At 41.1% G+C, this 16,531-nt stretch overlaps 1 protein-coding gene across 14 annotated transcripts in view; it reads left to right on the top strand.

Moving 5' to 3' along the window:
• The window catches only part of OXR1 (oxidation resistance 1), a 355,346-nt gene that overhangs the window by 106,915 nt on the left and 231,900 nt on the right, over positions 1-16,531 (top strand). For 13 of the 14 annotated variants that reach the window (XM_036378717.2, XM_036378729.2, XM_036378727.2 and 10 more), the window contains one exon: positions 15,406-15,484. In XM_036378717.2, the coding sequence (XP_036234610.1) occupies positions 15,406-15,484 (79 nt within the window). Of the gene's footprint in view, positions 1-15,405; positions 15,485-16,531 lie in introns of those variants that run through there. The other variant, XM_036378726.2, reaches the window with a different exon arrangement.

Here is a 16,531-nt window from a genome sequence, read left to right as displayed (position 1 = left end):
GAGTGTTAATTGGGCTTCTCAGTAGAAACTGTCTTGAGAGGCAATGTGACTATATTATAATTGTGTGAAAGCAAAACATCTGCAAGACCGAAGGAACATCAAGTAGGTTTGTTTTCTAATAAGGTACTTGAGAAGGAATTAAAATTATTAAAAAGGTATTACTGCTGTAACATGTAAAATAGTAATCCAGCGGCTTGTATCTTCCATTTCTCACACAGAAAGCAGAATTTCCTTAGTGGGAATCTCAGAGACATCTCATCCTTGGAAGTTTGCTTGCAGACCTTTATCTTTCTAAGATTAAATGAACCAAAAAGGTGTCAGGTTGGGTAATACTGTGGAGATTTTATTGAGAAAATAGGACTAGATTTCACAAAGACTACATATTTTTCATTTTCCTCAATCCAGTATATGCCTTGTCAATCATATCTATTCTTGTGTCAGCGGTGCTTTAGTTTGGCAGTGGGGTGATGGTATTCCTGTTGCCTTTTGTCTGGGAAGTTAAGCCCCTGGATAGGTTTTCATGCTGTATGCCCATGCAGAATATCAGCACATGATCCATGAATCCCAGCTGCAGAGTGAGAGTGTAGTGTTGACTCTGGATCTAACTACTGCCCTGTAGCAACTCATTTTCCTTTTACATGACCTTTTAACCCCATGATTAAAAAATGTCAAATCCAGAAACAAGTAGCTGTACAGTGTGAATTACTCAGAAGTGCTGGTTGCAGTCAATTTCCCCTGCTAACAGAGAAGTAATCAATTTACTCTTTCTTCTTTTTTTAAACCAAAAGTATACCTGAAGCTGACCAAGGAGCATATGGCTAATATCTTTATTGAAAGAACTTTTAATTGATTTATATTAATTGATTTGTGAAGTCTCCCAAAATCTTGCAGGAGCTGCTGTATTTCTTCATGCTTAGTGAACTCCTCCATCTTCCAAAAGTAAAAGAGTAGGCTCTGATACTGGAGACTATTGCACCGCTGCAAAGATGGCATGCAGCACATGATGTCCTGGCACATTGTATCTTGCAATCAGTGGACAGATACTTTGTAAAGCAAAATTGAGTAACTCTATAGCAGACTGAAGCATCTGTCTCACCTACTACCTGTCTTGGCTTCATGCCTCTTGCACCTGATATCAGAGTCACCTTGCATTGCTAGAAAAGCTGACAGGCTTCTGGAAGGTATTTTGGATCTTGACTTCAGGTGTTTTAGTCCTTCACTGAATCTCATTACTCTGTGTGGTAGAATGCCAACTGCTGCCATTTTAATTCACACTAAATAGCCACCAAGTTCCTTGAGGTGAGTGGAGCTACTTAATTAGGAGCAAAGCTGTAAACAGAGTTTCAAAATCTCATTCAAGGAAATCTGGAAGAGACTTTCTGAGAAATGTGAGAATGGCCATCTTGCAAAGTACTGCCTTTTTTGCTCACATTCACGTGTGTGCACTAATACCCATGTGCACAGCACCTTTGTCGCTAATGGAAAATTTGCAGTCAGTTGCAATTTGGTTTGACATGCTATACTGTGGCCACATATTCAGAGAAAGATTTTGCATCTGAATTACCCATTTTCCTGCATAAAATTATTGGCTGTAAACCTTTTTGTTTTCTTTTTCTCAGCTAATTCTTATGACCATAACTGACTTCAATGGCTTTAGACTTAAAAAGAGTAGATTAGATAAAGAAGAAATTATTTTCTGTGAGGACAGTAAGGCATTAGAAGAGGTGGCCCAGAGAAGCAGTGGATGCTTTGTCAGTGGAAGTGTTCAAGGTCAAGTTGGACATGGCTTTGAGCATCCTGGTCTAGGGGGAGGTGTTGCTGCCCATGGCAGGGAGATTGGAACTAGATGGTCTGTTCAAGTCCTTTCCAACACAAACCATTCTATGATTCTGTGACATCAGTTCAGCTTCTCCAGCCATTTTAAGTAAGTAAAATATATTCAGTGACAGTGATGATTGGTCTCATATAAGGAACTATGAAGCAGTTTGTAGTACGTTAAAGACCTAAGTGTTTCTTGCCTATATTCAGGTTCTATTTTGGGAAAAAAGATGTCATAAATGGCAGAGTTAAGGAGAGAACTGCAGAAGAGAGGTAAGTAAGCAATGACCAAATAAAAACTGCAATGGAAGGAAACTTATTTTGGTTCCCTGAACATGATACAGAATGAAAAATGTTGACTGGCGTTCATTACTAAAAAGAGAACCAGGTCATTCTGCCTTTCTTCCCTTCCATTGCCACTGTAAGCACTCCCTCCTAACAGACCCTTTCAAACAGTTTTGTGTTTTTAGGCATTATCTTGCACGTCATGATGCTACTACATGCTGCCTTCCCTACTGAGAAACTATTATAGCATGCTGGACAATAACGGCTGCCTGCTGTGATGAATGCTGGCTTCCCAAGGGCAATGACATCCCTCCTGACTTCACTTCTGAGTTGCTGACTCTGCCTCCCAGCAGACCTATATGAAAGATCTTAAGAATAAACTGGTCCTCTGTTTTGTTACTTAATCTTAGCTGGTGAAATAAATTTTTAAAAATCCTAAAAAAAGGAAAATTGTTTAAAGTGTTAAAAAAAGAAAAATCAGTTTATTGTTGTGTACAACATAACCAACTAACAAAATTCACTTTGTTAACGGGAGGAGGAACCGCAAGTTAGCACAGATGGAGGAAAATGGTTTTTAGTCTTCTTTATACAACTTGGTGACTTTATTTTTAATTTTTATTTTTTCTCAAGGCTTAAAAAATGTATTTCAACATCTGACTTATGTATGGTTTCTCCAAGCTGTTCATAAAAAAGCTAATCAAGATTTCTTATTGATCAGATTTTGATTTCTTCTCTCAGACAAAATAAACCCAAGAATGCTGCATTTATCTGCTTGTAGAAATATTCTTTTCATGTATTTAGATAATTGCAGCAGTAGTTTTATCAGTTCTTGATGAATTTGGAATTTCAAAGTATTTCTAAGTGAATTTCCTTCTGTTTTTGTTATCTCATGCTTGATTTTTATTCATTTTACATTTAGCTTCTGGTTTGATTGGTATCTTGAAAAGTTTGTGATACAAACTGTAGCATTCTGATTATAAGGATTTGGAACAATCCTTTACCTTTTGTTACATTATTTAGTTTTCAGATCTTAGGGTCAATCCAATTATCCTACAATGTTTTCCTGATCTTCAGTGATGACGTGCAATGTTTTTGTTACAGCAAAGCTACACTAGGCATGTTTCCCTCTAACAGGTCGTTCCTAATTCTTTCTGAACCTACTGTGCAGCAGACATATTTGATTCCTCAGGGTGCAAAGGCAACCAGAATGACCTATTCATTGCTCGTGTCTTACCCCCAAAACCTGTAATTAAGTCTGACTTTATTGAAGCTGTAGACTCTTACAGGGTAGTGACATGGACATGCAAGCTGTTGTCCAAACAGAACATCCCAATATCTAGAGCCTGGAAAAAATATTGCTTTCCAAAGATTCTTAAACAGTTGTGATAAATTTTGATTTAGAATAACATGCCAGGAAAGAGATGCAAGAACAGTTTCACTTGCACACACTGTAGTCTCTCAGTTTTTTAATTAGGTGTGCCAGGATTTGCATTGTGCCAGCAGGCTGCCTGGTTTTCTGGCTTGCTGAAGGCTATGGCATCTCTACAACTGGGATTTCCTGGGCTCAACTTGCAGTGTGGCATTTTTGCACATTTTTAGGAGATACTCTCAATGGAGTCAACTTTGAAGCTATTCCAGCAGTTGCATATGACCCACTCCAGGAGATTTTACCCCAAAATCATTAGCTTGACCTGTGTTCTAAATCAGCAGTAATCAGTTTCCCATATTATCCAAGATGCTTGTTCTGGTTGCAAAATCCTGTAATACCACCATTACCCTTGACAAGGAGGATTTTCAGTTTTTCCAGTGGCCATCTTTTGGAGTGCTAGGGCTGTGCAGGGCCAACAGCTACAATAGTCTTACCTCTTGTGATACTGTCTCCCTAAAATCATCTTGGAAATAAAGGTTGTAGATCCTGTGTTTGAAGGTAGTTTGGCAGTCAGGAACCTGGTCTTCATTATAGTTAACTGATATCTGAGCAGCCCTCTCTCAAACCCTGCAGAACGGCCATCTGTGTTTGGCATACATGGAACCCAGAGGGGCTGTCATCTGAGGTGCAGGTGGGGAATTCATCAGCACTTGAGAAAATGTAACCCTGAGACTGATGTCTCCCAGAAAAGTTGTAAAAGTTATAATCTGGTGGTGTTATAAACTTCTTGTAGCAATAGGAATACCATTATTGGTGAATGGATGCAATAATTTAAACTGCAGAACAGGCAGAAGTGTTTATATTAAAGATCTGTAATTCCCATGTTTAGCCTTTTGCTGGGAGGAGTTACATACCATGCAAAATTTTCTTGAAACATAGTTTCAAATGCCAAATTAAATATCTTATTTTTTATTAATAAACTATTTGATGTGAGTAGCCTTATGGGCTGTTCATTCCCACAGCCTATGTGGTCTGAGAGATGGTTTTTTATCCTTGAAGGGATCATATTAATACTCAGCTTTAACTCTTGGTGTCTGCTCTGCTACCTTCCTAATCATAAATATAAAAAAGGCAGATTTTGAACCTAGGACAAAATTACACTGGGCACAAGTATAAATTGTGAGAGGAGTGGCTGGAGAGCTGCCCTGCAGGAAGGAATCTGGGGGTGCTGGATCTGGGGCAGTGGGAGCCAGCAGTGTGCCCTGGCAGCCCAGAGGGCAAACTGCATGCAGGGCATCAAACACAGCACCACCAGCTGGGCTAAAGAGGGGATTATCCCACTTTATTTGGTGTTGATGTGACCTCATCTTGAGCACTGAGCACAGTTCTGTACCCCACCATTTAAGGAGGACATGCAGGTGCTTGAATGTGGCCAGAGGAGGACAACAGAGCTGGTGAAGGGGCTGGAAGTCCCCATCCTGTCAGGAGTGGCTGAGCACTTTGGGGCTCATCTGTGGTGAGCAGTGACAGGACTGGAGGGAATGGCCTGAAGTTGTGTCAGGGGAGGATTAGGTTAGATTAGGAAAAAGGTGGAAATCAGAGGTGGTTGGGCACTGGAACAGGCTCCCCAGGGCAGTGGTCACAGCACCAGCCTGACAGAGTTCAAGCAGAGTTTGGACAATGCTCTCAGGCACATGATGTGATTTTGGGGTGTGTCCTGTGCAGGTCCAGGATGTGGACTCAATGATCCTTGTGGGTCCCTTCCAACTGAACATGTTCTATGATTCTATGGTCTGTTCCTTGTACCCATGGCTATAAAGCTGCTAGAGAAAGGTATCTATGCCACAGGGGCCTATTCAGAGACATGGCAAACTTGTAGCAGCCCAGGACCGTGCAAGACATTTCTTTAGTTGTTTTTCTGGTCAAAGGCTACATTGCTGTTGCAGAATATGAGATTCTGGTAATCCAGATCTGACTTTTTTTCCCTTTTTTTTTTTTTTGGCAGGGGGAGGACAGTAGATGAAGTAATTTGAAAGCTGCAAGAGTAAGAGACAAAGGAGACATGTCAAGAAAATACAGAAATATCTTGCATTTTAGTGCAATTCAGATAAGACATTTCTTATCTGAAGATGTAAGGGATGGAAAAATAATTTTAATCTATTTTTTGAGGTGGTTTGTTCTTACCAGCTCTTGGCCTGGGGACAGCAGAGGTTAACAGCAGTGCAGTATTTCCTGTACTTCTACATGACAGTGAGCAGGGTGATGGTGGTAAAATATGCTGTACTTGGACTGCTTGTTCTAGCCTTAGTGTCAATGATATTTTGGCCCCACAGATGATCGATATTTTATTTTTTTTAATTTATTAGTCAAACCTGAACTCCTATGAGCTTAATGATTTCCACACTGAGATATATAGGAAGCTGGCTGAAGCAATCACATTCATAAATTCTTTTTGAGAAGTGTGATATATTGCTGAGTTTGGTAAATTCCAAGAATTTACAGATATGAGACAGGGAATGATTAGCTCTATAGGAACACTGGGAAAAAATCCTGAGGAAGTACAGCAAACTGAATGTTAGTTACTGATATAGACTGATGAGGAAGAAGAAAAATACCAAAATGGAATGTAAACCCAGCATCTCCATATGAAAGATAGCAAATAATTTCTATTTTACTCAGTTTGCATTGAATACCATCTCCAGTTTTGGGTATCTACAGTTTAAAATGTGAATAAGGGTGATCAGAAACGTAAAAAAACATAATGTCTAGTAAAAAATTAATTTTACATGAATGTTTTGTGTAAAAAAAAAACCCCAAACCACTGGGGACACACGGGAAAAGTGCTTAAATATTTTTTTGTGAGAAAGAGTAAAGAATTGTTGTCTGTGTCTGCTGGGAAAGTAGCAAATAACAAGCTTGAGTTGTGGCAAAGAATTCTGGGTTTGGGAACTATTCTGTAGGGGATTATGTGTTTTGTGGGGTCGGTGGTTGGAGACAGGGACCACACCCCCGCTCAGATCCATGTGACAGCAGAGAGCTTTGCTGTTCAAACTGACTTTATGCAGGGGGTTTGAAACACCCTGATCTAAGCTGCTGGTTGGTGTGACCCCCACCCAGCCCAGCTCCCTGCCCAGTCTGCAGCTCTGGATGGGATGTGAGTGGTGAAGTCTTGCGGAGATTTGAATCCAGCCTATCCCTGCCTCATGTCAGGACTTGTTTCACCTTAGGCTGGCTGAGGTTGAAGGTCTGATATGACCAAATTTATTTGGCAGCTACAAGCCAGCTGCAACTGATACAGGGGACAAATATCTAATGTTAGGATCACAAAGGATTTCAGGTTGTACAATCTCCATCCTCTGAGGTTTTTAACAACAGGTTCTAGTTAGGCCAGTATATATTAGAAATGGCTTAAATACATAATATTTTGCTTTGGACAAAGACTAAACAATAAGCAGTCTCCTGATAATTTTTAACTGTTTAGCAGTCTTCTGTGTTCATTAAATTTCTGACACTAATCCACTTATTGTTTGTTCTACCAAATAGAGCCTTAAAAGTTGAGCATGATCTTCGTTGAGTGTATCATTGGCTGGTTTCAGTTTTGGGGTGCTCCTGGGGTTTTGTTTTTTTCTCTATTTTTTGCTGACTTTGTAAAATAAATAAATGTGTCTTCTAAGAATAGTATATTCTGTGAGAGTTAATTTTGTAACTTCTGCTTGGAAAGAAAAACAGCGGAACTTGGTCTGTTGATCTTTAGGAGTGAAAAGTTAGAATTGTGCTGCAGCCAGTGTTTTTCAGGGTGGTACTGAGAGAGAAATTAGTGATGAATTACTCCTAGGGGCCTCAGTCACACATGAGCCTTTTGTGTTATGATAAATCCACCTGAGCTACAGCTGTGCTTGGTGGGGTGAAAGCTGCATAGTGCCAAGAAGTGGAATGCTTTAGTTATTTACCAAACTGAAAGGGTATGATTTGGTCTAAAGGACCTCTTTACTCGTTCTTACAGATCTGGCCCAAAATTTTGGTCTGAGAGTGATAGAGTCTATAGGCAGCAGCACTCTTGGATCTGATTCTAGCTGAGAACTTCACTGTACAGCTTTCATCTTCAAAAGGAGCAGAAGTAGAAAGCAGCAAAACTGGATGTATATAATTTGTGAAAGGAAAATAAGGTTCTGTAAATATTTTATATTGTCATTTCTGTATTCATGACTTTCAAATAGCATGAAAACCATTAATGTCATTAAGTGAATGGCAGTGAGACAACCACAGTGATTATGAATGAAAGGAATATTTTGGTGTTGGTATCATAAGAATAAATAGATAGTCTTGGCAGCTGATTAGGGGAGACAGTAAGTGAACTGAGAAGAGCTTTATTTAATACAGTTAGGAAAACCTGCATTATCAAATCTTGAGGTATAGTCTTCAACCAGCTAGTGACTAAGCACAAATACTCTTCACATTGTATTGAGTAAATGTCATTCTTTTTATTATCTTCTTTTTGAATATCAAACTAAACAAAATGAAAGTGTTTGAGTGTCTATTTAATAAGAAATTGATATATTGAAATCACTATTTCTGTATAGCTAAGTGACATCTTTAATTTAGATATAAGTAATTACCACTGGAGCTGTAATTAAAATGAAAATCATTATCATAGCATTAGTTTAAAAGTCAAAATTTGAAGAACAGAACCTGTGTATTCCTAAGATGAATCTACTACTGTTGTTGTCTCTAGCTTCTGTAATTAGGTACAAAAACCCCCTGTTATGCCTCTTTTTATGATAATAGGCTAATAAACTCATGTACTTGACATATTCTTTTTTATTTATCTGAGTTGTACTCACTCTAGTCTCTTGAATTAGATCAGATAATTACAGCCAAAGCTTATCTTCATTTCTCTATCCTCCAGAAGTTTCTAGCTTTGGTTTGGCTGACTAGAGACTCAGGTCTGTACAGTTCTGTTCCCTGCTGCTGATCACATATAGCAGACATTATTTTATCCTGTGGAGAGAGGGTGTTTATCTGTTAAAAATATACAATGCTTGTGAAATACTGGATTAGCTTATAGTGCCACTACATTTCATAATAGAGCAAAAAAGCACAGAAAAGAGCAGTTCATCAGCTTTGGTCCCAGGAATTGTCTTATCTCTACATCTTTGTTTATGTGGAATTACTTATGATCCCTGTAGTCCTCCCTCTGCTGCTGTAAATTATATAACTGTGTTATATTTTGTTTGCAGCATATGGAAATCTGATACATTTTCTCAAATGGCTTGTAATCAGACAGAAATAAAACTGGGTTTACATGGCAAGGATTTGGTAGTGGGGAAGTTGCAGGGGTGGCTTCCCTGAGGGGACATCAGGAGCCATCCCAATGTCTCACAGAGCTAGCTCCAGATTTTCCAAGGTGAACTGCTGCTGCTCAAAGCTGAGCACGTCAGTGATGCTGGTGGTGCCTCTGTCATAACTATTATAAGAAAGGGTAAAAAAACCTGTGGGGCAGCTGTGAGAGAGGAGTGAGGGGAAAAAGAGAGGAACAACTCTGTAGACACCAAGATGAAGAAAGAGGGGGAGGAGGTGGTCTGGGTGTCAGAGCAGAGATTCCTTGCAGCCTGTGGAGAAGAGCAGAAGAAAGTAAACTGCCCTCCCTCAGCCCATGGGGAGCCATGGTGGAGCAGACATCCACTCTCATCCACTCTGCAGCCAGTGGAGAGCCTGTGCCACAGCGATGCAAGCTCTGAAGGAGGCTGCAGCCCGCAGACAGCCCATGGAGAGGAGCCCACACTGGTACAGGTCTGCTGGCACAGGTCACCCCTGGAAAGGACCCACCTTGGAGCAGTTCATGGAGGGCTGGTTCCTGTGGGAGGAACCCCACACTGGAGCAGGAGCAGCTGAGATGAAGCGTTTTGGGGTGACCACAACCCCTATTCCTCATCCCCCTGAGCTGCCTAAAAGGGGAGATAGAAGTCAAGAGTAAAGTTGAGCCAGGAAGGAAGGGAGGATGGGAGAAACTTTATCAAGCTTTATAAGTCTTTGTAAATAAAGAAAAATAATGAAAATCTGATCAGTTCTGGCTATTGCCTGTGAGTCTTTTCTGTATTCAAGCTGTTTAATCCACATCCACTGCTTAATTAATAATAAATAATTGATGGTCCAGCAATTCTGCCAAGAGGAGGACAAGCAGTTTTTAGCAGTCTTACCCCCTCCCCCGCATTTTAGATTTCCAAGGAACTTAGATTTTAAGACCATCTAAAAGATGTAGAGAAATGTCCCTTTATCCTGAAATCTTAGGAAAGGAAGCTCTGTGTGCTACCATGAAGGTGAAGGAGGGTAAAGTACGCAGGGCAAATGTTTTCTTTTTCCTGTCTTTTTCTCCAATTTAAAAATCAATACATTTCTTTAGCATGCCCACAGAGATCATGCAAAGAAATGATTTCCTATTACATTAGTTAGGGTTTGTCTTGAATTGCCTACAGGCAGAGTTGGATGATCTAACAGGGAATGAGTGATAGAGCACAGCTAGATCCCCACATTGAATATATTGTGTGGATTTAGAGACAGAAGCTACACTTGCTGTTTCCTTCAAGCAGAAAACAGTATTATCCTGTCATTGTATTTGTACCAGCATATTTTAATGATCCCAGCTTCAACCATTCATTTCACATCCCCTTCTCTGTTTTCCCTTCTTCATACCTAGACTTACAGCATCACAGGATAACTCAGTTTGGAAGGGACCTCTGAAGGATTCTAGTCCATCCTCCTGCTCAGAGCAAGGTCAGCTCTGAGATCAGTTCAGGTTGTTCAGAGCTTTATTTAGATGAGTTTTGAGACACTCAAATGAGTGAGGCTGCACAACCTCTCTGGGCCATGAGGTTCAGTGCTCACCTGAACTTGCTCCAGTTTATCAGTGTCCTTCTTACATCAAGGGCAGGCTGCAGAACTGGATGCAGTACTTCAGGAAGGGTCTGATGACTTTTTAATAAAGCAGTATGATCCCTCCCCTCTGTCTGCTGGCCCTGTTCCTGCTAATAAAGTCTGGAATGCTGTTTACCATCTCTCTGCCTGAACATGCTGCTGACTCATGCTCAATTTGCTGCCCTTCCAGCCAGGCAGTGCCCAGCCTATGCCATTGCAAGAGTTTCTCCCTTCCTAAATACAGGACTTTGTATCTGTCCTTGCTGAATTTCATGAGATCCCTGTCAGTTCATGCCTCTAGCCCGTCCAACTCTCCCTGGGTGGCAGCCTTGTCCTGGGCTTAAGCTGCACGAAGGGAAATATAGATTGGATATTAGGGAAAAGTTTTTTATGGAAAGAGTGATAAAGTACTTGACTGGCCTGCCTGGGGAGGTGGTGGAGTTGCCATCCCTGGATGTGTTCAAAAAAAGACTGGATGTGGCACTCAGTGCCATGGTTTAGTCGAGGTGTTAGGGCTGGGTTGGCCTCAATGACCTTGAAGGTCTCTTCCAATGTAGGGATTCTGAGCATATCAACTGATCTCCCCTAATCTGAGGCCATCTGCAAAGTAGATGGTTGTGCATTCCATTGCCTCCTCCAGGTCTTTGATAAAGATCCTATTGTGTAATTCTGTATGAACATCCTTTGCCACATTTTATGCTCTAATACAATTGTTTCTTAACTGAAAATATTTTTATTCTTGATCCTTGTGCTCAGATTTGCATGGCTTTAAGCAGTCAGTGTGAATCTCTGTAAATTATGCTTAAATCTGGTGCAAATGAAAAGGTTCACTGAGATTTTGTGCCAGTTTTAGTAGCCTCTTTAAGACATTTTAGAAATCAGTATTTCTGTTAAGTCATAGCTTTCAGAATTTATCTCCAAGTAGATGAATGATATTTCACATCTGCTTCCATGCAAGGTGACTGCAGGAAAGTGAGGGTGGTTTTCTGAGGCTGTTATGCCACTTTGCTCTGAGGACAGTTCCTTCCACCTGAGAAGGAGTAGATTCAGCTGAAAGGCAGCAGTTGACACAGTTACCCTCAATAAGCCAGAGAAATGCTATGGGAAATATTTCTGTGCAAAACCCACAATTTTCTTTGCAATGGAAAAAAAGTCCAAAGCCTGAATTAATATTTCATTTAATATATTCTGTTACTGTATCAGTTGTATCAGTCTTTTAAATTTTTTTTCCCCCAGAAAGGGTACTTGTGCCTGAAGGAAAAGGAAGTTGAAGAGGCCAGCAAAGTTTCTGCTGAGATAGGTAGCAGTGCTGGGTTAATGGTTGAGCTTGACCTCAAAGGGTTTTTCCAACCTAAACAATTCAGTGATTCTGTATCCAACACCTTCCTCTTCCTACTTATGCACCAGTCACCTTCAGGGGAAGGGGACCTGCTTCAGCTACTCATCAACTTTATACCTGTTGGTTTCCCTCAAATAGCTTGTCCTGTTTCCTGAGAACTTCAGTACCTTATGTCAATCCTTAATGTTTTTATTTATATCCAAAAAGAGACAGAAAGCATCAGAGCCCTTCATTTAAAATGCTTGCAAACATAAAGGCTGTCCTCCCTACTAATGTAAGATACTTATGAATGATGTTCTTTACTGGAAATGGAAAAGATCATCAAATGATTGAATAAATTTGGCTTAAAATTTTCTGTGTCAAAGTTCCACTGATGCTCCTGAGGTCATAAGCAACTGCAATTTTTAAATATGGGAGCTGGACTTCTAGGTCACAATTTAAATACCTCTGAAATTGGATTCTGGAGCTTGAACCTTGTTATTTCTAAGAGAAATTTAATGCCTGACTCAGATCTTTTAGCACATTTACACAGTTAGGGTCCATGTTGTATAATCAGCTGTGTGAATGGCTTGAGACACTTAATACATGCACTGGGGCAGAGGCTGAGCTGCAATCCTTAATCTGATCATGTTTCATCTCTGAGCTGCCTATCTGACAGTATAGGCATAGCTTCTGGTTAGGCCTGACAATCACAAATAGGGAACTGGAGTGTGATTCTCAGAACATGCTGGGAATGTGTATGCCCCAAAACCATTGATTTTCAGTTGGAGTGGACACTTGGCCTACTTAAAGCTTTCAGAAATTCCCAATCAAGACAAATAACTGGAAGCAGGCATTTGTTATGCTCTCAGTGTAGAGGGACTGGTGTTAGTGAGTGGCAGGGAGAATAATTGCATGGGAAGGAAAATGTACTTCAGGCTGATGATACTTGTGCTTCTTGCCCAGCTGCAAGGCTGTGATTCTGGAACAAGAGTGTGGAGAGGAAGAAGGAGGTTCCCTTCAACTTATTGCAGCTGTACAAGTTAAGGAGACACACTAAAATAAACAAAAAAAAAACCCCAAAAAACCCTGCACAAACCAAAAAAGAAAATGCTTTAAGAGCAGCTGGTAAATTGAGACAAAAATGTCATTCCTCAACCCATAATGAAATATAGTGCTGTGAAAATGCTGCTTCCTCATCTGGAAGTAACAAGCCATTTCACCTGGTGTCATTTTATCTGATCTGACATGGAGACGTGAAGTCCCCCAGAGCATCTTACAAATTTAGAAGGGAGTTTGTAGACAAAAATTCTCCTGTCAGTCAAGATCATGTAATCACAGCTTCTTCCTGATGGACAAAACATTTGTATTTAGATATCCCATTTACATTTAACAAATCAACTAAACTGGGATAGAATGTCTGAATTTGTAAGCTATTTTTGCTTTAAACTGAACATTTGAGAGAAGGGCAGAAAGTTTGCACTGGCATCAATCTTATGCACGGTGAGGGCAGTGGGAGTGTGCAGTGGCAATCACCCGGGAGCTGAACCAGGGCTGGGAGCTGCTGCATTCTTGTGGGAAGGACCTGGTGGTAGAAGCTTCATCTGGAGGGGCTGGCACTTTCCAGGTGCTACTTAGCTGCTCCTTTGGCAATGGTGGACCAGAGTGCTGTGAACTGGTGTTGCAAAAGTGGCTTGATTTGAGGAGCTGGGAGTCTGCAGGGCCTCCAGAGCACTGCCTGGTCTTCTCATAGCTGCTCTTCCCAGTTTGTGCAGCATTTTGAGTCTCTGCTTTCAGTTCTGCTGGGAGCTGCTTCTGGCTGCTCCTGGAAATGCCTGAATCCTGCTTTGGGAGGGTGAAGCTCCTGGGCACCAGCAGTGTCAGCCTTGTCCCAGCTGTTAGCAGAGCAGAGACACACAGCATCTCTGCTCACACTCGCCTGCAGTGGTGTGGAGGGGGTGCAGGGGTGGCCTCAGCACCCCACAGGGCAGGTTCCCTGTCACAGACTGGTGCTAAAGCCCTTTGCATGTTGGAGCCCTGGACTTGGGTGGCACATCAAGGGAGGCTACTGCTGGTCTGTGTGGGGCTGCAGAGCCCCAGGGGCCTCTCCTGGGGACCCACACACTGAATGAGGCACTGACTTGCCTGGGGAAGGAACTGCTGGGAGGCAGTGCTGCCACTGAGGGGGACCTGGGCAGGCTGAAGAAATGAACTGGCAGGAATCTTACAGGAATCTTCAGCAAAAGCATGTGCAAGGTTTTTCCAGTGGGATGGAACAACCTTGTGTAAAATGATGGGCTGGGGATGAAATGCCTGGGAGGCAGAGGTACAGAATGGGATCTGAGGGGCCTAGTGAGCTGCATTTTGCACGAGAACCAGCAGGGAGCCCTTACAGCAAGGAAACTCGCCTGTTTCCCTCAGCTGCATGGGCAAAACCAGCCAGCAGGTCAGGGGAAGATCCTTGCCTTCTGCTTGGTATTTGTGAGACTGACTGTGGAGCACTCTGTCTGGTTTTGGGCTCCCCAGAACAAGAAGGATGTCAGCTTATGGACACCAAATGAACTGGCCAGGAGACTGTAGCAAATGGCGTTCAACAGAAGGCTGAGAGAGCTGAATCAACTGAGGGTCAGAAATGGCAAGAGACCACCTCAGTATTGACAACAAGTACCTGAGTGAAGGGTGTAGAGGAGATTGAGCTAGATTTTTCTTGGAGGTATGATAAGAGGCAGTAGACACATGATATATAAGAGTATATATGATATATAAAAGTATATGATAAGAGGCAGTAGACACAGGGTATAATATGGAAAAGTCTGATTAGATGTTACAAAATCTATTTTTACCATGGTGGTGATGAGGTACAGGAACTGGTTTCCAGAAGAGGTTGTGGACATGTTCAAGACCCAAGTTGACACACCTGTGAGCAAAATGATCCAATTATACTTGCTTTGAACTGAAGGCTGGACTAGGCACTTTCTCCTGACCTAATTATTCTAATATTCTGTAATCTCATATTTTTATGGAGAAGTTGGAATTTCTCTTTGTAATAGTAATAGTAATAAATAGTAATAGTAATAGTAACAACAATAATAATAATAATGATGATATTTCCTGTGGTATTAAGTAATAATATATATAATATATTTTATATATATAAATATAAAATTAATACTTAATCTGTATTAAGTAGACCCACACCAGGAAATTTCTTATTTATAATAATGTTTTCTTTCTGGAAAAATTACTAATTTACTGAGATAGTAATTCAACAAATTGAGCACCAAAACACAGTTAAGATATAAATTTATGTAGCTTTGTTGAGACTGGAAATTCAGAGAGACCTGTTTTGCTGCTTTAAAGCACATGCATTTTGCTTGGGCACATGAATTTCACTGTAAGAAGCAAGGACTTTTAGATGTTGCATTATCATATACTATTATGCCTAACTCTTGTTGAGTAACTGCTCTAATAATGTCAGGTTTAAGCCCTACTAGGAGGATTTAGTCTTAGGGTTTTTTTAACTTTTATCTCGTGCTCCTTACCCTTTGCATACTTTTGCTAACCTTTTTATTTCTGTAAAATTGCCAGTTTTTCTCTGAAGTTTCACTGGAAGATGGTTACTATGTGTATTTATTTTTCAGGATATTAAAAGCAAGGTTCTGAGTTTCTTGATTTAAAAATATCTCTTTTTCTTCTCATCCAGGTCAATATAAGCAGCCTGTGCAGAGCACTGCATTCATAAATGTGAAACAAGCCCGCACCATCATGTTTGGCACTAAGAGGTCAGTTTCCACCATTTTTTTTATGCTTTTCATCTCAAAAAAACCAAAATAGTATGGCTGTTGTGACTAATCTGAAATTTTGACATATTCTAAAAATATTGTTATACAAAACACATCAGCTAGATATGTAACTTTTTCTATTATAATGGTTAGGTTTTCTTTGCTGTAAAGCCCTGGCCTACTTTGACAGGTACGTGCCATGCAGGCCAGGTAGCCTAAATGGCAAAGAGAATCCCCAAGGCAAGAATGCCAAATGTATAATGTATAAGAATGCCACTGTACTAGTGCTGGAGGATATCCCTTCTGCTTTCTAGTATGGAAAATACCACCAGGACAGCAAAGCACAAGTGTAAGATAGATTCTTTTCTGTCATTTTAGGGAGTCTCTACTGATATGAGGTACTGTCCATCTGTTACTCTCTGTGATTTAATGTCATACCCTAAATGACTCCAAAAACTCAACAGTTTTGTGTCCATGTGTCTCTGATAAGCATCAGGTAATCTGTATCTGTCATCAGACAGTGTGCCCCTGCTCCCCCCCCAGCTCCTGCAGCCACAGGAGCCCTCATGGCACCCTGAGACACCCTGTCAGGTTATCAGCTACTGCACCTCTGGGTCTCCTGCAGGGCAGTGAGATTTTCCTGCGTAACAGAGATACTATAGACCATTCCCCTCATTGAGAACTCCCTGGTTTTTGTGCTTGTTGGCAGCTTTTGGGTTTTTAGTAGAGGCTGGTCAAAGGTTTCAGCACTTGTGCCCCAGTTGCATGGCAGCCTAGTGAAATGTTTGCCCTGTGCAGCAGCAGAGCTCCTTTAATCTGGCACCTGGAGAAACACCTCACTCTTCTGAATTGTTGTGAAGGGGGGAGGCTGCCTTCTCCTTAAGAGGCACATTTGAAGAAGCATCTTGCATGTCTGCAGGAGTCAGAGGTGGCAAATGATAAGAAAAATCTGCTTGGTTTTCTGAACCTCCTGCATGAGTTGCAGGAGGTCTCAGTGTGAGCTGCAGCCCTGTTGGAGGCAGGGTGCTGCCCGGGGCTCCCCTTCTC

The sequence above is a fragment of the Molothrus ater genome, chromosome 1 (assembly GCF_012460135.2).
Source record: "Molothrus ater isolate BHLD 08-10-18 breed brown headed cowbird chromosome 1, BPBGC_Mater_1.1, whole genome shotgun sequence".
Classification (NCBI taxonomy): Eukaryota; Metazoa; Chordata; class Aves; order Passeriformes; family Icteridae; genus Molothrus; species Molothrus ater.
Note: the sequence above shows the minus strand (reverse complement) of the source record. Positions and strands in the feature narration are given on the sequence as shown.